The sequence below is a fragment of the Saccharomycodes ludwigii genome, chromosome V (assembly GCF_020623625.1).
Source record: "Saccharomycodes ludwigii strain NBRC 1722 chromosome V, whole genome shotgun sequence".
NCBI classification, from domain to species: domain Eukaryota; kingdom Fungi; phylum Ascomycota; class Saccharomycetes; order Saccharomycodales; family Saccharomycodaceae; genus Saccharomycodes; species Saccharomycodes ludwigii.
The window spans coordinates 1,312,474-1,333,113 of NC_060204.1; the positions used below are offsets into that span (position 1 = coordinate 1,312,474).

The following is a 20,640-nucleotide window of genomic DNA, read 5'->3' on the forward strand; positions in this document are numbered from 1 at the left end:
TAAAATATTACCTTGATCTCTCTTGTAATTCAACTAAGCTTTGAACTTGTTCTTGTAACATTTCTTTCAAATCAATAACATCATTTTGCAATTCTTCAATCGTTCTGGACTTTTTATCCAATAATTTAATATATTTTTCTTGATTACTTTCCAAAGTATGCATTTTATTTTGCAATAGCACATTCTCTTCTCTAAATTTTTCCAATTGATCCAATTCGTTCATCTGCCTAATAATTTCATCGTTAGCTTCTGATTTTTCTCTTTGTAGTTTTCTCCAAGATTGATGCAAAGTTTCCAACTCGGTTTCTAGTCTTCTAACTTGCGACCCCAAATGAGAAACCAATTGTGCATTACTTATAGTTTGAGTATTTTGCTGTGCTATCGAACTTTGTTGGAATTTTCTGCTAGGAGAAGACGGTAATTGTTGAGATACCGATGATAATCTTCTCGAAAAATCCGGTGGCTTAGAAAAATCATCATCTGTTATATTTATGCGGGAACTTTCATTAAAGGAAAAATTAATTTCTAACCTACTATCAGAGGTATCATTATTTAGATGGTCGTGGCCGCTTGTTACATTGCTGGTACCAGCTTCACTCAACATGTCCACATCTGTCGTGTGTATCACGCTAGGTTCGATATCCCATTCTTGTTGTAACTCCTTTAATTTTGTTGAAAAACTCTTATCATCGGTACTATTTTCTTCTTCGATTTTATGAACTTTTTTTTGCAGCTGATTTGAGTCGCGTCCGTTTTCCAGCAAGAAAGAATCGGTACTTAATAGTTCTTCTAATTGCTTTTTTTGCAATTTAATTTTCTCGTTCGCAGTTTTATAATCCTGTGTATAATTACTTATTTCATGGTTTAGTGTATCAACCGCATAATTCAATTCAGTAACTTTATTAGATAAATTCAAATTCTTTGTCCTTTCAGTTTCTAAATCTTTGAAAGCATTTTCTTGCAATTTTTTGGAAAGTGTCAAATCTTCCGATAATTTTTTGTTTTCCCTTTGTAGAGCTTCTAATTCATCCTGCAAAGAATATATTTTATTGTTCAAATTATTTTCAATTGACCCCCAGTTCTTATTTGTATTTTTTAATTCTTGTTTCAATAGCTCATATTGTGATTTTACTTTATCTAAACTTTCATTAGACACTACATACTTCGGTATTTTTTGGTCTGCAGAAATATCGTCATCGTTATTATTTTCCAATCTGATCCGTAATTGTTCTAATTTTGTTTCTAATCGAGATATCTCATCCTCCGACGATTTGCTTAGGTTGTTAAATTTTAAGGTAGATTTCTTGGTATCACTTTCATAATCATTTCTAACCTTATTTAACTCTAGTTTCAAATCGTGATTTTCTTGAACTAGTTGATCAGCATTATCTTTAAGCTTTTTAAAATCATGTTCAAAAAGATTATCGTATTTTCTTGACAACTCCGCAGTCTCCTTTGTCATGACATTTAACTTATTTTGCAACAATTTGTTTTTATCTTTTATTTCATAAAATTCACCATGAAGTCTTTCAGCTTCTTCAATTTTGGACTGTAAGTCCTCCTGGCAGACTTCCAGTTTCATTTCAAGTTTTGTTTTTTCTCTTTTATATAGTTTGATGGTATCACTCAACTTTAATTCCTTTTTTGATAATTTTTCACCTTCATGTTTAAGTTGTAAAATCAATTCTTTGTCTTGAGATCTTTCATTATTCAAAGCAGCTAATTTTTTAACAGCTTTACTTTGGATTTCCATTAGTAATTGATCAACGGTATATTTTTGGTAATTTTCAGGTAGTCCTAATTCACCAATGAAATCTTTGTTTAGTTGGATAGGAACTTCAACAGGATCAGATATAACATTTTTAATGGTCTGGTTTGAAATTGGCTGCTCCTCTATTTCTGACTGTTGTTTTTCATTCCTTGCTGGATCTTCTAGTTGTTGATTTTGTTCCTGACTATTTTCAGATGCTGTTGTTGAAGTTTCATTGTCCCGTTTTTCAGATGTTTGGTTAAGGACAAGTTGAGTTTTTTCAGTGTCTTTTAATTGATTAGTTTCGAAAATACCCACACTTGATTCTCTACTTTTGATTCCATTTTTGTTGGTTTTACCTTTACTTTTTTTCCCAGATTTGGTTGCTAATTCTAACCTTTCTTGAACAGATAACTTTCTGGACATCTGAAATAATAACAATCTATATAAGACTTTTATGTTTTGAAGTTATTGTTAACACTTTTTGGCTTTTGATGGATGATATGTAATAATTAGGTTAAGTGTTGTGGCTTATTAAAAAATAAAAAAAAAGATGGGAAACAGAATGCATAAATCTGTGCATTATATTTTTTTTTTAATTTGTTTTTCAATTGTCTATCTGGCATGGATGGGGGAAAAAAAAAATAAAGGTAAAAAAATCAATAAGCCCTATACGGGGATCGAACCCGTAACCTTGTGATTAAGAGTCACACGCGCTACCGATTGCGCCAACAAGGCCTGTTGATGTAAATGATAAATATATGTTTGTTGTTACTCTTAGATATTACCTTTTACTCTCCCTCTTATAAACCATAATTTGAAAATTATACAACAAAACGGTTTTTAAGATTTTATATACTTGTAAAACAACAAGCAACATGAAAAGTGTTTCATGCTTTTAAATATAAATTAACCTTTGGGCAGATTCTATCAAATCTTAAATAATAACTACGTATTATTATTTTTTGGCCTGTAAAATTGTTAATGGTTTGTTCGTAAGGCCATTGATTTTTATATGGTCACGTGCCCACGTATATATAAATATATATATATAAATTTACTCTAAAAAATAATTTTAAAAATAAAAAAATTTTTTTAAGGAAAAAAAAAAAAAAAAAAAAGAAACGTTAAGTTATTGTTATTATTTTTCGATAACATCAAAGAAATAAAAATATTCCAGTTGTTTATCCATTTTTGATTCTCCATTTTATTTTTATAACAATAAACCAAAGTTCAATTAAAAAAAAAAAAAAAAAGCAAAAGATATATTGAACACAAGAATTATGTCTGACACACTCATTCCTTTATCTTTAATTATTCCGCAATTGGAATCTGCTAGTGGAGCAGAGTTCGAGGCCATTCTAAAGATATTGAGATCTAAAAAATATGTCAACCAATCATTGTTGAAATCTGATCTAAGTCTTTTGTCTGCTAAAATTCTAAAATTATTAAATGCTGTTAGCAGTAACAACGATAATGCCGATTTTTCTGTCTGGAAAGGATGTCATTTGGCAATGGTGTTGTGTACATATAATCCAGTATTTTTATGTGCTTATAGCAACTCCATTTTAACCGCCCTTTGTCATAGATTTCAGCTACTTTCGGATGATTACACTGGTCAAGTTGTTAATAAACCTTGTGGCAGGGCTATTTTAAAAACTGTAGTTTTCAGTATAACTATAATCACGGATTTGCTACGAGGGAAACCGGCATTGACTAGGGAATGTTTGACTCCAAAATTACCACTAATCATCTCTAATTTGGTCTATTTAAGTAAATACGAGCCTGAGATTTGTTTGCCAGTTATACATAAATTGTTGCAAAAGAATACCGTGACTTTTAAACCTTTTGCTAATAAGTTTTTTCAGGTTTTGAACAGTTTAATAGTCAACAACTTTTTTTATTTTAATTTGGAAACTCAGCAATTAATTACTGATTCATTTGCCGTATTACATTTAATTAAATTTGATATTAAGGAACTAAATTCTGAAAAGGATGTGACTAAACAACATCAAAAGAAATTATTAGACATACAATGGAGAAAAGAAGTTAATTGGATTTTAGCACAATTTAAACCGATTGTAGAATTGATTAAAGTTTCTTTACTAGATTTCTCAGCTGATGATCAAATCTCGCAGTTGTACGAATCATTGCCAAGGGCTGAAAAGTCCGTTTCCGATCATGATGAAAAATTTGTTTTAAAATTTCCGGCTTTGGATTTAGACTTAAATGAGCCCGTGTCTTTATTTCAAATAGAAAAAAGATTGGATATATTGTGTAAGCTTTTGATTTCTCTAATCAGGTTACCAACTCCATTCCCAATTAGAGTCCCCTTACCTGTCATAATAAATGTTTCTGAAGTATTATTAAACTTAACAACCAACTTTTTGCCGTTACAAAAAGGATTGCGTCGTGATGAAGAAGTTACAAGTGTTATTACTAATGTGTTGCCCAAAATACAATTTAAGGGAGTCGTTTTGTTGAAGGCTTGTTTGGACACCTTTGGTGGTTGTATGGTACCATATACCACTAACATATTAAACTCCTTAGAGCAATACATTCCATTATTATCGTCAGTTAAGGCCAGCAAACACACTGATCAACATGTTAATAATGCTAAAATTAATTATTTTAAGTGTACTGATATTTTAAGTTATGAATTTGGTATTGTTTTCAAAATTACGAGTGAATTATTAAAAGAATATATTGGAAAAAATACTATTGAAAATGAAAGCACACTTTTTGCTAAGCTAGTTGATGTTGCTTTACATTTAACACAATCTGAATCCTTAATAGGTAGCACTGCTCAAGTGAATAATAATACGATTAACCCCTCTCTATCCTCAAAGAAGAATAATAAGAGAATTAGCAAACAGCAAAATGCTATAATGGGGTCTATGAGTGATCTTTACTCACACCCAGGGGAGTTTTACAAGTATTCCTCTCTTTCTCTGTACGATGAGATTAATAATTTTTTGGGGAATATGGTCAAATATGTAGTATTGTCCTCTACCCAACAAATTAAAATAACAAAGTATGCAATTTTCAATTGCGTTAAGTTTAAAGATGTTGAAAGCTTTAAAAAATTAGTTAAATATTTGGTGCTTTATCCTGGAACTGAAAAAGTATCAATTTTGCCAATTGCTTGTAGCTTATTAAAGGATGATGAAATGATTGAAATTTTGCGTAATCCTAAATTACCCATTAATTTTATTCAAAATGCTAAAAAAATTGGCGAGGAGAAATTTTCAAAGGAAGAAGAGAGTGAGGATGAAGATGAGGAAGGGGAAGCAGGGGAAGCAGAAGATGGAATAGGTGGGAAAGAAGCGATAAATAGTATTGTAAATGGAAATTCTACTGAAACTAACTTTGTTACCACTTTGAAACTAAGTGAAGAAGAGAATACCTCTGAACTCATACAATTAAAAGGTAACGAGGATAAAATCTTTAAAAGAAAGCAAGATGACATTACAATAGAAAAAGAAGATGAAGAACAAGATGAAACTAAAAGAATTAAAATTTCTGTCACAAAAACAGATATACCTCCTTCTGAAATTTATGTCAAAAATGATAAAGATGTAATTAAAAACAGTGAAAATGAAGATAAGGATTCTGATGGTTCTGATTTTGAAATTCCTGAACTTGATGTTTCAGAAGACTGAGAGTGTATGTATATTTGTTTTAAACATCCTATTATATTAGCTTCTATAATTATTAATTAGTTTTACATGCAAAATTATTTTTTCCCCCTTTTAAAAAAAAAAAAAAAAAAAAAAAAGAAAAAAAAGAAAAAAATATTAAATCGAATAAAGATGTCAAAGATTACTAATAATTGAATCATATATATGTATATATTTCTCTTATTGAATAGTTGTAGTGAACTTTCTTTTATATACGGAGTATACTATTTAGGATATTTAGTCATTAGGTTAAATAATGACACCGAAAAAAGGCTCAGATTGGCATGAAGGAATGATATGTATCGTATTAAGTTACCGTTGTCCAAATTATGCACTTAGCTAACTTTTTATCCGTGACACGTTGTGTTCCATCAAGCCGAAAGATTCGGACTCAGGTGCTTTTTTTTTTTTTTTTTTTTGTTTTTTTTTTTTCGGTTTTTTCAAAGGCAAGTAAATTGGTCCCGGACAAAATAGTTGTAGTGTAATTCTTGGTTAAAAAAGAAAGAGAAAAAAAAAATTATTTCAAAAAAAAAAAAAAATTATTTCAAAAATAAAATAAACGTTTTCTCAAACAATTTCAATCGAATTAATATAACGCTGGTTATTTGCCAAAAATAATAATAATAATAACAATAATAATAACAACAAACATCAACGAACAATGTCCCAATCTACCACTTCCGCTAATATTTCCCAAGCTGATTTGCAAAACTTGGATGACAACTCCAAGAAGGATATAATGAATTTCTTGGAAGTCGAAAACTCCAAACAAAAAGTTCAAATGTCTATCCATCAATTTACTAATATGTGTTTCAAACAATGTATTACTAATGCCACTAATCCTGAATTAAGTGCTGGTGAAGAACAATGTTTGAACAACTGTGTTAACAGGTTTTTAGATACAAATATTAGAATTGTTAAAGGTTTACAAAACATTCAATAAACAAATTAACCATCTAATAATAATAATAATAATAATAATGCTAATATGTATAAATGATTTGCCCATATCTACACGTTTATTTTTTTTCTTTTTTATTTTTATTACTATACATAATCCTGTAAATAAATAAAAAATGGATAGGTACGTGTGTTTATATTTATGTAGCTTTTTTTATTGAATTTAATAATAGTAATAAGTGAATATTTAATGAAATCTGAAAGCTAAAAGTGAAACATTTTAATCATCTCTTTGCCCCTTTCTTTGGATATTTTCTCCATATCGAGATTATCCAGTCCAGCACCCTTATCAGATAGTAATTTTAAAATATTCCTTAAATCATCAATATTCGGAATGTTTTCTCGATCACATTTCTCATACAAAATAATATAACAAGCAATAAAATCGTATTTATGAGCAATGACCAATGATTTTTTTGATTTAAAAATTAATTTCTCAATGAAGTTTATGGTATATTTTAACAATGTTGGATCAACGGTAATAAATGGGTTTCTTACATAATATTGACCAATTGTATATATAGATCTTGTGATATTTATGCACATATTTTCATTTTGAAAAAATTCAGGCATTTCCCATAAATTCTCAGTTACATATTTTAAAACAAATATTGCTATGCAGGGATCTAAATTAGATATCCTAGGTAGAGTATTCTGCAAAATAATTCTGCTGTAAAATGTTTTCAAATCCCTAAAAAAAATAGTACTATCAATGCCATTTTTTCTTATAATTTTTAAATAACAGGGATATAAAACAGAAAAAAGTTGTAATGTTTCAGTTGGTTTGGTAAATGGAGGGAGATAATAACAGATGTTTACTAAAGTTTCTTTGTAAACCTCTATTAGACCTGAATTTTGAAAAACTTTATCATCAATCAACTGAGAGAAAAATGACAACAGGTTAATACCTAAAATCTTGATTTTATAATTGGTGCTGTCAATAAATTGAAAAATAACAGGAGTAATCCATCCTAAATTGCTACCTAAATCTTTAGTTTTAAGTTTCATTAATTCGATAATCATGTGATAAAGTCTAGTATTTAAATATTTGATTAAATTTTCCTCACTTTTTTCGTCATCACTTTGGAATCCTTTCCTCGGTAGTAATGCATTAATTAGCGATCTGTTTCCTGTTCTGGCAAGTCTTGCTCTGCCGTTATATGTTATGTTGTGATTCTTGCGATTTGAACTATTTGATATATGCAGGATGATCCACTTAATACATTCATCAGGTTGTTTTTTTATAATGGAGTTATCAATTGTGTCATCTCCATATTCAATCCATTGTGTTATCTTTTGTTCCATTGGCTTATTCATGGAGATGTTTTTAAAATGTAGTTATTATGGGATTAAGGGAAATAGATATGCAAGTTTATCATATTTTATATATATATATATATATGTGTGTGTGTATCAATGTCTGTAGAATAATAATAATAGTAATAGTAATAGTGATAACATTAGGAATTAGTTATAACAAGTGGTTTATAATACAAGGTTATTTTTTCTCTTCGTTTTGTTAAAAATAAAAAAAAAAAAAAAAAAAATTACAAAGTCCGTAACAAGCACGGAAATTGCAAAAATAAAAAATTGAAAAATAGACCGAAAACTTATTATGTGCTGCCTATATAAACATTTTATTTATTTTGATTCGTTGCATAATTCAATTGAGTACATTTGTTTTGAATTATTTAAAAAGGCAATTTTATATATCTAAAAATAAACAGTAACATTCTTTATCACTCACTAGCAGTGTCACCAATGTTTTCACAATTAAACATTAATAAAAAGTCTCTTTTATTTCCATTCAAGAGATACCTAAGAGCAAATAACTATAACAAAATTAATAGATTAAAAGTGTCTGATGAAGTTCGGGAAGCTATTTATTCTAAAAAACCAGTTGTTTCTTTGGAATCAACAATTATTACACATGGACTACCCTTCCCTGAAAATTTAGAAATGGCTTTAAGTGTGGAGAATTTAATAAGAAGTAACGGATGTGTCCCAGCCACCACTGCATTTATAAAAGGTGACGCCATTGTGGGTTGTTCAAAAAATGAAATTGAATTTTTGGCCAACTCAATACCAAATGTAAACAAATGTTCCAGAAGAGATATTCCAGTAACAATGGCACAAAATTTAAATGGTGGGACTACAATCTCGGGTACAATGATTCTATCCAATTTAGCTGGCATCAGAGTTTTCGCTACTGGTGGATTAGGTGGTGTTCACAAGGGAGGCGAACTTACAATGGATATTAGTGCTGATTTAGAAGAATTGGGTAGAACACCAGTTTCTGTTGTTTGTGCTGGTCCTAAGGCGATATTAGATATACCAAGAACAATGGAATATTTAGAAACAAAAGGATGCACTGTAGCCACAATGTGTTCGCCAAACATTCCTGGATTTTATACCACTGACTCTGGTGTTAAATCCCCGTATGTTGTTAACAATGAATTAGAAGCTGCTAAAATTATCAAAAGTGGGATTGATTTGAATTTAAAGCAAGGTTATTTATTTTGTGTGCCACCACCCTCTGATATTGCGTTGGACGATGAGTATATTAAAGGGGTAATTGAGGAAGCTGAGATTAAAGCTGTTGAATTAAATATACGTGGCAAAGAATTAACCCCGTTTTTATTGAGCGAAATTGCCAAAGCTACTGATGGCTTATCTGTTAGATGTAATGTTGGGTTTGTGAAGAACAATTGTGGTGTGGCTTGTAATATATCAAAAGAGTTATCAAATTTAGAATCAAAATCCACATACTTTCAACCTATAATCAAAAAGAACATTACCAATAATATAGTTATTAAAAGTACACCACGGCCTTCTTCTTTGGTTATTGGATCTGTTGCTATAGATACATATTGTAAAATGAATGCAGAGGGGGGAAATTTGAAAGATTCTAATCCTGGTGCTATTACGAATAGTATCGGCGGGGTTGCTTATAACATTACCTTAGCTTCTACATTAGCTTGCAACAGGTCTTCCACTACAAGCACGCGTCTGGTAGCTTGTGTTGGGAATGATCTTTCTGGTAAAACTGTTTTACACGATCTCTCCCAAAAAGGGATTGATACAAAAGGTTTAAAAATAGATGATTCTTCATCCAATAATACTGCGCAATATGTGTCTTTCCATGATAAGGGGGGTGAATTAATAATTGCGTGTGCTGATATGAAAATTGCTACGCAAATACCAATTGCTCATATAGAATCACAAATATTGGAAACAATGCCTAAAGTCGTTGTTACTGATGCCAATATTTCTACAACCACTTTATCTGGAATTATTGCGTTATCAAAAAAAAACAAAGAAATTGGTAAACCAAACTTCAAGCTAATATTTGAACCAACATCAATGGAAAAGGCCAAAAAATTAGCATGTTTACCTAATATAAATGTCTATCCAGATAATGATTTTTATTTAATTACTCCCACTGTAGACGAGTTAAAATCTATATACAATGCGTTTGACATGAACGATAAATTCGATGTCTATAAATGGTTTCCGATTTTAGATTCTTTGGAAATTGATAGCGTTCTCAAAAGAACACCATCGCACATTTTAAATCACAGAATATTTCAAAAATTACGTAAAAGTGGTATTTTTCAAATGGGTGTTAATTTGTTACCTTTTTTCCCCAGAATTGTGGTTAAAGATGGAGAACATGGTATATATGTTTTTTCCATTATTAAAAATACCGATGGTGAATCCAAAGCAGATTTTAGCATTAAATTTAATGGTGGTGCATTAATAGAATATTACGATATTCCGAAGGATAATAAAAATCCAATTCAAGTTAAAAATGTTACTGGTGCAGGTGATACTTTTTTAGGTGTTTTATTGAATGAAATAGTGAGCAAAAGCCAATATATGAATACAGACATTTTTGAAGATCCAATACAAAGAAAAGACAGCCTAATGAAGGCACAGAAGGGTGCAATACTAAGTATAGAATATGAGGGGACCATAAGTGAAAAACTAAAATTAATAAAATGACCTTTGGGTTTATATATTTTTAAAGATATTTAAAGATATTTCGTAACATTTTCAGCAAAACTTTTTTGTGTACTATCAGATAGAGCGTTAGGTTGACTCAAGTATTTACTAAACAAACACTTCCCAATTAATGGTTCACTAACTTTACCCAATTTTTTGACCTCTCCATTTTTTTTAGATTTATAGTATAATCTTAAAGAATTATCAGATTCTAGTTTAATTAATAAATCGTCATTTTTCAAAACAGATCCTTTAAGAATAAATGCGCTTCTTAATTGCTCAATACCATTTTTTATAATATCTGAATTTTTTTTGGCAATTGGATGAGACATAATAGATCTACATAAACCATCTCTTAAATGATTGAAATCTGTGTTTTTTATTGGGGTGACTTTAGCAACCAATTCAATTTCAGAGTCCAATAAATTATCAACCAAAACCATGGAAGTATCAGGACTTTCTAAAGCTCTGGTTAAATTTTCTCCATGTGATTCTTCGTTGTTAATTGCACCTGTATCCTTGTCGATGAATGCAGTTGATAAATACTTGGAATCAAATACTTTAGAAATCAGAGGTAAATCCTTATCTGCAATATAAATACCTAGAGCATAAACTCTAAAAGATATAAATGTAACAGATCTAGTACCAAACCCAACTAAAGTATAGTTATCATTTTTATCAAGGGCGTAACCAGTGGAAGTGCTTAAACGGGTAGGAAATGGAGAAATGCTTTTATCCACGCAAACGCTGTTTTCAGAATCCAAGGAAATTTTATCATTATTAATATTATTCAAATCATCATTGTGCAAAAAATGGTTGCTATAGTTATTTTTGTAATAATAATTGATAGCGCAAATGCTACTAGCACCTATAATAAATAGACCCAAACCGCTCCCCCTAGATTTTGCATTATTAATGGTATGACCAGCAAAGGAAGAATATGGTTTTTTTTTTAATAAGGGGGCTAGTTTTTGTTGACTTTTGGATGATCTTGTTAATGTAAGCAGAGATCTTTTAAAATTGGTAGTACAAAGTCTATTAAAGGTAATCATAACAGAACAATTTAATTTATTTGGATTGTACTTGTATGTAGTAAGTTATATGGAATGTTTCCTTAAGCTAGCAATTTGTTATTAAAAGTAAAAAATTATTGGACTCGCAGTTAATGAAAAAGAGTGAGAGAAGAAAAGAATATCCTATTATTAAAACATGTAGGGGGGGGGGATGCATGTACTGATCCGATATGTAAAAGTACGAAAGTCCGTTGCACTACGTTGACCTTTTTATTCTTTTTTTTTTTTTTTCATTAGTAGAAATGATAAAAAATGATAATAATAAAAAAAAAAGGTCACGTGAAATTGTTTTATAATATTTGACATTCTTTACACGCTTTTGAAAATAAGAAACAAAAAAAAATAAACCTCTTCATATTCCGATTTCATCGTAATAGGAAATGTGGTGGTGGTGGTGGTGGTGGTGGTGGTGGTTGTAGCTGTGGGTGTTAGTAATAGTAAATTCAATCTACTTTTTTTACAATCTTTTTTTATTTTTATTTTTTATTATGTTCGTTCTGCCACAGTTTTTTTTTTTTTTTTGTTTCTTTCTTGAAATATTTCATTACCTTTAAATAAATATTCTTTCCAACTTTTTGCACATCGATAAAGAGAAAATCACTCTAAAATCCCATTATTATTCAAACACTATCATAGAAAAAAAAAAAATATATATTAATGATAAACTTTATATAAATATATATAAATATTTTATCTTTTTTTTTTTTTTTTTTCTTACTCTCTTTTTCTTTCTCTCTTTTTCTTTTTCATCCCTCTCTTACACCTTAACCTCTTCTTTTTACCCTTTCTTATAAGCATGCATGTTCTTTGATCCAAAGTATCTTACATTAAAGAGAGGGAAAAAAAAAAAAAAAAAAGGGCAAGAAAGAAAGAAATCATAAGGAGTCTCATCAGAAACTATGTCTTCGTTGGATTACTTACTTCGTTCATCTAAATTGGTTAGTCCAAATAAAATTTATGCCACTATACCAAATAAAAATGACAAAACAGTTGCCAACATTACTCCCGGCATTATAAAACTATTAGAAAATCAAGATCCATTCAGTAGCGTCATTGATTCTATAGAACAAAAATGTATTACTACTATTTTTACAAACCAAACAGTTTTGGCTCAGAGTGTTCATCATTTATACAACTTGAAAGGCTATCCTATTGTCTTGAATATTGACTTAAATCTTCACGATTATACCATTATTCCATCTTTGAAAGATCTAAATTATACCACGTTTATTTCCACCACTACTGAAAAATTGATTGAAAACAATAGTCTCGCTTATGAAATAGCTGCTAAATATAACAACCCGGTTTTACACTTTATAGATTCTTCTGTTTCTGTTACCAAATTACAGACCACTAGTGTTGACTTACCCCCCCTTAGCTTGGATCATTATTTCGAGGAACAAGATGAAGAAGATATTACGGAACTAGGACCATTGACTTTACCCAATGTAGAATTGACGATTTCCTCCGCTAATGCATCTACTCTAATTGTAAATTTGTCTCCTTATGGATCCGAATTTATTGATGCCTTACCTTCAAATGCAGTGTTAGCCAATATTTCTGTTTACAGGCCATGGGATAATAAACAATTTTTTGATTTGATTCCCTCAAGCGTTACCAAAATTGTTATTGTCCAAAGATCTAATCTGGTGTCTAATACTAAAACTTTCGAGCCTATCTTGCTAGACTTTTTCCAAGATTTTAATGCTCTAATTTCAAGAGGTATTGATCAGATTTTAGTAACTAATGTCGGTGAGTTGTCAAAAACGAATATTCCAAATGTCTTGAAACAGATTGTTGACAACGTGAACTCGGAAAAAACGGGAACCCCACCAAACCAATCATTATACATAGGTACGCCGTATTCCGTAGATCAATCTCAAAAAAATGTTGATTTAGTTAATAAAGTGTTTTCACTAGAACAAGCCTACTACAAAGTTTTGAGACAGTTATTTTCAGGTGATAACTTGAATATTTTGAATCAATATGATTCTGCAGATGCTAATATTTCTTCCCCTGAGTTTGGTTTTGGTAAATTTTTGAAAATTCAACAGGATCGTGATTTGTTAATCGATTTAGCCAAAACTTTATTGAATCCAACTTTATTTTCGAATCCAAAAATTATAGACTTGTTATCTAAATGGATCCAACTTAATGTCGAAGGTAAATCGGGTGAACCAGACCTAGTCGAAGCCAATAGATTAAGTGACGAATTGTATGAATTATTGGTTGCCGATTCTGATTCTAAAGGTGCCTCTCAAATCTTAAACTTTATCAACTTTGATAAAAAAACATTATTTTTCGAATCTACTTGGCTAATTGGTTCTGATGCCTGGTCCTATGACATTGGAGCTTCTGGGGTTCATCACGTCTTGACCTCAAAGAAAAATATTAATGTTTTAATCATTGATTCTGAGCCTGTTAATAATGATAATTCTATCAATAATAAGAAATTAAGGAAAAAGGATATTGGTTTATATGCCATGAATTATCACAATGTGTATGTTGCATCTGTTGCTGTCTATTCTAGTTATACCCAGTTATTGTCTTCCTTTATCGAGGCCTCTCAGTTTAATGGGCCCTCTATTGTTTTAGCTTATTTGCCCTACACTGATGAAAACGATAGTCCTTTGGAAGTCTTAAAAGAAACTAAGAAAGCCGTAGAGACTGGTTACTGGCCATTATATAGATATAATCCATCAACTGCTGGGAATCCAGAAGACGTTTTTAAGTTAGACTCTTCTGTTATTAGAAAGGCTCTACAGGATTTCTTGGATCGTGAAAACAAATTGACATTATTGGCTAATGAATCGCCTGACTTGGCTAGAAGTTTGGAAAAATCGGCTAGTGATGTGATTGTTGCTAAACAAACAAGAAGAGCTGAAGCAGCTTACAATCAACTTTTAGATGGATTATCTGGTCCGCCTTTACACGTCTACTATGCATCAGATGGTGGTAACGCTGCTACTTTAGCCAAGAGATTAGCCAATAGAGCTGCTGCACGTGGTTTGAAATCCACTGTTTTATCCATGGATGATATTGATTTAGAAGAGTTGCCTGGCGAGGAAAACGTCATTTTTATCACTTCTACTGCGGGTCAGGGTGAATTTCCACAAGATGGTAAAGCATTTTGGGATACTCTCAAGAATAGTGGCACTGATTTGGATTTAGCTTCATTAAAATTTTCTGTTTTCGGTTTGGGTGATTCTAAATATTGGCCACGTAAGGAAGATGCCCATTATTACAATAAACCATCCAAAGACTTGTTCAAGAGATTGGAATTATTATCAGCAACACCAATCATTCCATTGGGTTTGGGTGATGACCAAGATGCTGATGGCTTCCAAACTGGGTATGCTGAATGGGAAAAACAATTATGGGATGCTTTAGGTGTGTCTAATATTGCTGTTCCAGATGAACCTAAACCAATTACAAATGAGGATATGAAACTTGCTTCCAACTTTTTAAGAGGTACCATTGTAGAAGGTTTGGCTGACGAGTCAACTGGCGCCATTTCTGCTTCCGATCAACAATTGACTAAATTTCATGGTATTTATATGCAAGATGATCGTGACGTTAGGGATGTTAGAAAAGCACAAGGTTTAGAGCCTTATTATATTTTTATGAGTAGAATTAGATTACCTGGTGGGAAGGCCACCCCAGACCAATGGCTAATTTTAGACAGATTGGCAGATGAAGTTGGCAATGGCACTGTTAAACTAACTACTAGAGCCACATTCCAACTACATGGTATTGTTAAGAAAAATTTAAAGCATTCCATTAGAGCCATGAATTCGACATTGATGGACACTTTAGCTGCTTGTGGTGATGTAAATAGAAATGTCATGCTTTCTGCTTTACCAGTCAATGCTAAAGTTTATGCCCAAGTTTCTGAAATTGGTTATAAGATTTCAGAATATTTATTGCCTCAAACTACTGCTTACCATGAAATTTGGTTGAAGGGCCCAGATCCAAAAGATTATGATCCTTCATGGCCATCTATTTTCCAAAATAGAAAAGACGGTCCAAAGAAAACATTGGTTGGAGGTAACGCTTTAGTTGATGTTGAACCTTTGTATGGACCAACATATTTACCAAGAAAATTCAAGATTAATATTGCTGTTCCGCCCTTTAATGATGTCGATGTTTTTTCTATTGATCTTGGTTTGATTGCAATTGTTGATCAAGCTACCCAATTGGTGAAGGGCTACAATATGTACGTTGGTGGTGGTATGGGTACCACGCATAACAACAAAAAAACGTACCCAAGAACAGGTTCTTCCTTTGGTTTTGTTGAGCCGGATGATGTCCCAAGAGCTATTGAATGTGTGATGATTGTCCAAAGAGATCATGGTGATCGTAGTAATCGTAAACATGCCCGTTTAAAATACACCATTGACGATATGGGTGTTGAAATTTACAAACAAAAAGTTGAAGAACTTTGGGGCAAAAAATTTGGTCCAGAACAATCTTACAAATTCAAATCCAATATTGATTACTTTGGTTGGGTTAAAGACGAAACTGGTTTAAACCATTATACTTGCTATATCGAAAACGGGAGAGTTGAAGACACACCGGATTATCCACAAAAAACTGGATTGAAGAAAATTGCACTATATATGAAAAATAACAATGTTGGTCATTTCAGATTAACCGGTAATCAACATGCGCTAATATCTGGAATTACCGATGAACATTTGCCCTCAATCAAAAATTTGTTGAAAAAGTATAGATTAGATAATACAGACTTATCTGGTATTAGATCATCAAGTAGTAGTTGCGTTGGTTTACCAACTTGTGGTTTAGCTTTTGCAGAAAGTGAAAGATATATTCCAACTCTTGTTGATAAGTTGGAAACTATCCTGGAAGAATATGGGTTGCGCCGTGATAGTATTGTTTTCAGGGTTGTAGGTTGTGGTAACGGTTGTGCTCGTCCCTTCCTTGCAGAAGTTGCTTTAGTTGGTAAAGCACCAGAAACTTATAATTTGTTATTAGGGGGTGGTTACTGTGGTGAAAGATTAAACAAGTTATTTAGATCTTCTATTAAAGAAGATGAAATATTGGCTACTCTAAAACCATTATTTAAAAGATGGGCCTTGGAAAGACAAGAAGGTGAACATTTTGGTGATTTTTGTATTAGGGCGGGTATTATAAAGCCTACTCTAGAAGGTAAGTATTTCCACGACGATGTAGATGAAGCTGCTTTGTAGATTTACTTTTGATTTTATTTATTTATGTGGCTATTTATTTATGTGGTTATTTATTTATTTATTTATTTATTTATTTATGTATTTATTTATTTATGTATATTTTTATTTATTGTATCTGTTTCAATGCTATACTGTGTTGGTTATCCTGCAGATTAAAAAATTCATTTGTACTTGAACTAAAATCATTTTACACGCTTCTTGCTACTGGTCCGGTTGCTTCCGCTTTTAATACCTCTCGGATAGTTAAATTATTAGCGTTACCAGAACTGTTATTACCATTTGTTTTCAATTGCCTTTTAATTGCATCCAACTCATCCAAAGAAGTTTGTAAAAGATGTTGCATATTTTTGACATCTGAATTATACTTGGAGGTTAATTTTTCAATTATTTTTCTTTTAAGTTGTTCTTTTTCTGATGTTTCATCTTTTTGATTTAGAACACTACTATTTAAATGTTCTTCCTTTGTCATTTATAAGTGATCGGATTCTTAATTGATTATGTATTTATACAATCTTTAAGTTGAGCATTATTTTTTTTTTTTTTTTTTTTTTTTTATTTTTTTATTTTATTTTCTTTTAGGATAACTTAATCGTATTTATTTTTTCCTTTTGTAAAATAAAACTTATATATAATTCCGGTTTTAAAAATATACAATAATAATCTTATCACTGCTATCCGAGATCTATTCGGAATTATTCTTTTATTTTTTTTTTTTTTCAAGATTTTTTTTTTTTTTTTTTTTTTTTTGAGTTTTTTCTTGGTTAAACAAAAAATTTAAAAAAAAAAAAGGTGTTTTTGCCACCTTTAAAATATTTTGTTTCATATAAGCCTATAAATAACAATTACGTAAAGAAAGAATAAAACAATCAAAAAAGAGAAGAAATAAAAGAATTAGCAAAAAATGGTTTTAGAAGCTACTGTTTTAATTCTTGATAATTCTGAATACTCAAGAAACGGCGATTTTGCACCTACAAGATATGAGGCACAGTTGGATGCCATTAGTTACATTTTTAGAGCTAAAAGAAATAGTAACCCAGAAAATACCTTAGCATTAATTTCATTGGCCGGTGATAATCCTCAAGTTTTATCTACTTTTACTTCAGAGCATGGTAAAATATTGTCAGGCCTAAATGAGACTAGTATAGAGGGTGAAATACATGTTGCGACCGCCCTTCAAATTGCTTCTCTAACTTTAAAACATCGTCAAAACAAAAATCAACACCAAAGAATCATATTATTCCTTTGTTCTCCAGTTATGAAGGAAAGTAGGGAGGATTTGATCAAATTGGCCAAAAAATTAAAAAAAAACAGTATCGCCGTTGATATAGTAAATTTCGGTGAAACTACTACCAATACTTCTTTATTAGAGGAATTCAATGAGGCTGTTAATAACACTAATTCTTCTGAAGATAAAAGCACTTTGCTCACGTTGGCACCAGGACCTAAATTATTATACGAACATATAGCTTCTTCTCCTATTATATTAGAAGATAGTTCCAACAGTAATGCAGATGGTATGACCATGGGTGGTGGTGGTGGTGGTGATGATTTTATGGATTTTGGCGTAGATCCAAGTGTAGATCCAGAATTAGCCATGGCATTACGTATGTCTATGGAGGAAGAACAGGCACGACAAGAAAGATTAAGACAGCAGCAACAACAAGAACAACAAGAAGAACCAAAGGAAGAACAAGGTAAAGATACAAAAAATTTATGATATATTAGTAACTTTTTTTTTTTTTCTTCTTCTTTCTCTTTTCTTTTCCCAATTTATTCAGTTTCTTTTAAATATTTATCTTTTATTATTAATATATATATATTATTATTATCTCTCAACTTTATTAATAGATAAATAATCAATAGTAATTTATAAAGATTTGATTTTAAATTAATGTTCATTATTTTAGACTGTTATTTGTGTTTTGCATTTTCTTTTTGTTTATATTTCAGTGTATAATATCAAGTTTTTAGTTTACTACGTCATTTTTCCGCGAAAATAAAATTAATTATTTGTAAAATAAACATAGTTTTATGTACACAAAAACACACATAATAAAACCTTCCTTTGCTTGAAAAATTTGGTCAATTTACCACCAAAAACGTACTAGATAACTTTGCTATATGTCGTGTACTTAACTATATATATTATAGCATCATTTTTATTCAATGACAGAAGATTAACCACCAACTCCAAATATAGTAAATGAATTTACCAAAACAAAGGATAGTCAACTCTAATAATTCAATCGCTGACAGAATAAATAATGTATTACCAGATAACTCGGACAAAAAAACTGGATCCTATAATCATAAAAGTAAACAACCTTTGCTTTTTTTGAATGGGAAAAGTCCATATATAAAAAATATAACTTTAACTAAGGCTCATTTTTTAGATAGTTATTCTAAGGCAAAGTGGAATTTATCTGAAGTTCCTTGTCCAGCAAGTTTCCAAGAAGCCAACATGATGGTTCCACCTGAAAGTTACCATGAAGAACAAAGATTAAAAACAGTAAGATTATACATGGACAAAATACAATGGAAGGATAATAACTTTTTTAATAAAATTTTAGTCAAGACAATTAAACATTTTTTAGTTTCTGGCGCTTCAGTATCCCTAGTTGCACAAAAAGCCCAAATTATTAAACACAAAATCGGCTTAAATAATACTGAATGTGCTAGAGAAATATCTCTTGATGCACATACTATTTTATCAAAAGGATCCTTTGTTATTTCAAATACTGCGTCCGATTGGAGGACGAAGGGCAACCCCTGCGTCAAGGGCTATCCATTTATTAAATTTTATGCAGGCATTCCTCTAGTGACTTCATTTGGGCACGTGATCGGAGTTTTGGCTATTTTTGACCAAAAACCTCATCCAGAATTAACAAAGGATAACGTTGGATATTTAACAATGCAAGCCAAAAAAATTATGACGCATTTATTAGACAATAATCGGAGCAAATTAGATGGTAAAAAAATAGAGAACGAGGAAGCATTTGGAATGGACAAAGTGCTTGTTGCATCTGATGATAACAACAACAATATGCATGATCTTATACTGCAAATTGGAAGAGCGACTTCCTTTAGAACAACTCTGGACGTAATTTTTGAAAAGGATGGTTCAGGAAGTTCCTATGTTCCTAATAAGCGTTTGAAGCTGGGTAAAACAAACTTGAATTTGAAAAAAATGTCACAACTAGGTTCACAAGAGTTGGCAAACCAGTTGCTTAAATATATTGATTTTAAAATTGCCTCGCACAAATTTTGCCAGTATCTTGCCCAAAAATTTTTTTTCAATTTTGTTTGCGTAGCAGAAATCCGCATTATGCAACCAATGAAAATTAATGAGAAATATCTTCCAAATAATAAATACGCTTTCAATGCAGAAAATTTTGAATATAGAGATAAACTTATTGCAATTGACAACAAAACGATTAAAATTAGACTTCTAGGCTCTGCTGGCATTAATAATGCAGAACAAAAAGTTTTAGACGACAACGGATTATTTTATAGAGCATTTGATTCAGATTTTGGGATTTATTATCTTTCTTCATTGGGTTCAAAAACCAAATTTAAATCAGGACTTTTAATGCCATTTTCAAGAACTGCTAGAACCATAGTGAGAAACAATATTATGTCAAATAAAAAAGATAAAATACACAAAAGTAGAAATAATGACGGAAAATGCGAAAAAGAAAGTAGAGATGAAAGAGGAAATAGTATTGTTAGTGTAATGCTAAAATCAGGTGCCTATATGACTTGTTGTTTTTCATTTCAAGAAGAAAATGCTCCAAGAAGTGACGATGTCATTAGTGACATATTTGGCAATTGCTGTTTATTTAGAAACTTGTATAATGTTCGCTAAGTACGTTAATTTATGAAGCATAGTAACATTACCAGGTACATTTAAACATTTATTGGTAAGCTTGTAATTATTATCTAGTTGTTATTTCTAGCAAAAG

General features: G+C 30.9%; 10 protein-coding genes and 1 non-coding gene across 11 annotated transcripts; 6 read left to right on the forward strand and 5 right to left on the reverse strand.

The window, feature by feature from the left end:
• Positions 1–7: 7 nt before the first annotated feature.
• Positions 8–2,176, reverse strand: SGM1 (Sgm1p; the record flags this gene model as incomplete). Its single annotated transcript, XM_046078895.1, has 1 exon — positions 8–2,176. The coding sequence occupies one exon, from the start codon at positions 2,174–2,176 to the stop codon at positions 8–10; it is 2,169 nt and encodes a 722-aa protein (XP_045933989.1).
• Positions 2,177–2,415: 239 nt separating this feature from the next.
• SCDLUD_004375 lies at positions 2,416–2,488 on the reverse strand. Its single transcript has one exon. It is a non-coding gene; the product is annotated as a tRNA-Lys (tRNA).
• A 545-nt stretch (positions 2,489–3,033) lies between these two features.
• RIX1 (Rix1p) lies at positions 3,034–5,412 on the forward strand (the record flags this gene model as incomplete). Its single annotated transcript, XM_046078894.1, has 1 exon — positions 3,034–5,412. The coding sequence occupies one exon, from the start codon at positions 3,034–3,036 to the stop codon at positions 5,410–5,412; it is 2,379 nt and encodes a 792-aa protein (XP_045933990.1).
• A 679-nt stretch (positions 5,413–6,091) lies between these two features.
• On the forward strand, positions 6,092–6,373 carry TIM8 (protein transporter TIM8; the record flags this gene model as incomplete). Its single annotated transcript, XM_046078893.1, has 1 exon — positions 6,092–6,373. One exon carries the CDS (start codon positions 6,092–6,094, stop codon positions 6,371–6,373), a length of 282 nt encoding a protein of 93 aa, XP_045933991.1.
• A 221-nt stretch (positions 6,374–6,594) lies between these two features.
• Positions 6,595–7,707, reverse strand: TTI2 (Tti2p; the record flags this gene model as incomplete). The annotated part of the gene is made up of 1 exon (XM_046078892.1): positions 6,595–7,707. The coding sequence occupies one exon, from the start codon at positions 7,705–7,707 to the stop codon at positions 6,595–6,597; it is 1,113 nt and encodes a 370-aa protein (XP_045933992.1).
• Positions 7,708–8,151: 444 nt separating this feature from the next.
• Positions 8,152–10,395, forward strand: SCDLUD_004379 (pseudouridine-5'-phosphate glycosidase family protein; the record flags this gene model as incomplete). The annotated part of the gene is made up of 1 exon (XM_046078891.1): positions 8,152–10,395. One exon carries the CDS (start codon positions 8,152–8,154, stop codon positions 10,393–10,395), a length of 2,244 nt encoding a protein of 747 aa, XP_045933993.1.
• A 29-nt stretch (positions 10,396–10,424) lies between these two features.
• On the reverse strand, positions 10,425–11,447 carry SCDLUD_004380 (chalcone isomerase domain-containing protein; the record flags this gene model as incomplete). The annotated part of the gene is made up of 1 exon (XM_046078890.1): positions 10,425–11,447. One exon carries the CDS (start codon positions 11,445–11,447, stop codon positions 10,425–10,427), a length of 1,023 nt encoding a protein of 340 aa, XP_045933994.1.
• Positions 11,448–12,367: 920 nt separating this feature from the next.
• MET5 (sulfite reductase (NADPH) subunit beta) lies at positions 12,368–16,678 on the forward strand (the record flags this gene model as incomplete). The annotated part of the gene is made up of 1 exon (XM_046078889.1): positions 12,368–16,678. One exon carries the CDS (start codon positions 12,368–12,370, stop codon positions 16,676–16,678), a length of 4,311 nt encoding a protein of 1,436 aa, XP_045933995.1.
• Positions 16,679–16,865: 187 nt separating this feature from the next.
• Positions 16,866–17,147, reverse strand: SCDLUD_004382 (uncharacterized protein; the record flags this gene model as incomplete). The annotated part of the gene is made up of 1 exon (XM_046076728.1): positions 16,866–17,147. One exon carries the CDS (start codon positions 17,145–17,147, stop codon positions 16,866–16,868), a length of 282 nt encoding a protein of 93 aa, XP_045933996.1.
• A 432-nt stretch (positions 17,148–17,579) lies between these two features.
• RPN10 (proteasome regulatory particle base subunit RPN10) lies at positions 17,580–18,395 on the forward strand (the record flags this gene model as incomplete). The annotated part of the gene is made up of 1 exon (XM_046078888.1): positions 17,580–18,395. The coding sequence occupies one exon, from the start codon at positions 17,580–17,582 to the stop codon at positions 18,393–18,395; it is 816 nt and encodes a 271-aa protein (XP_045933997.1).
• A 486-nt stretch (positions 18,396–18,881) lies between these two features.
• SCDLUD_004384 (GAF domain-containing protein) lies at positions 18,882–20,543 on the forward strand (the record flags this gene model as incomplete). Its single annotated transcript, XM_046076727.1, has 1 exon — positions 18,882–20,543. One exon carries the CDS (start codon positions 18,882–18,884, stop codon positions 20,541–20,543), a length of 1,662 nt encoding a protein of 553 aa, XP_045933998.1.
• Positions 20,544–20,640: the final 97 nt, after the last annotated feature.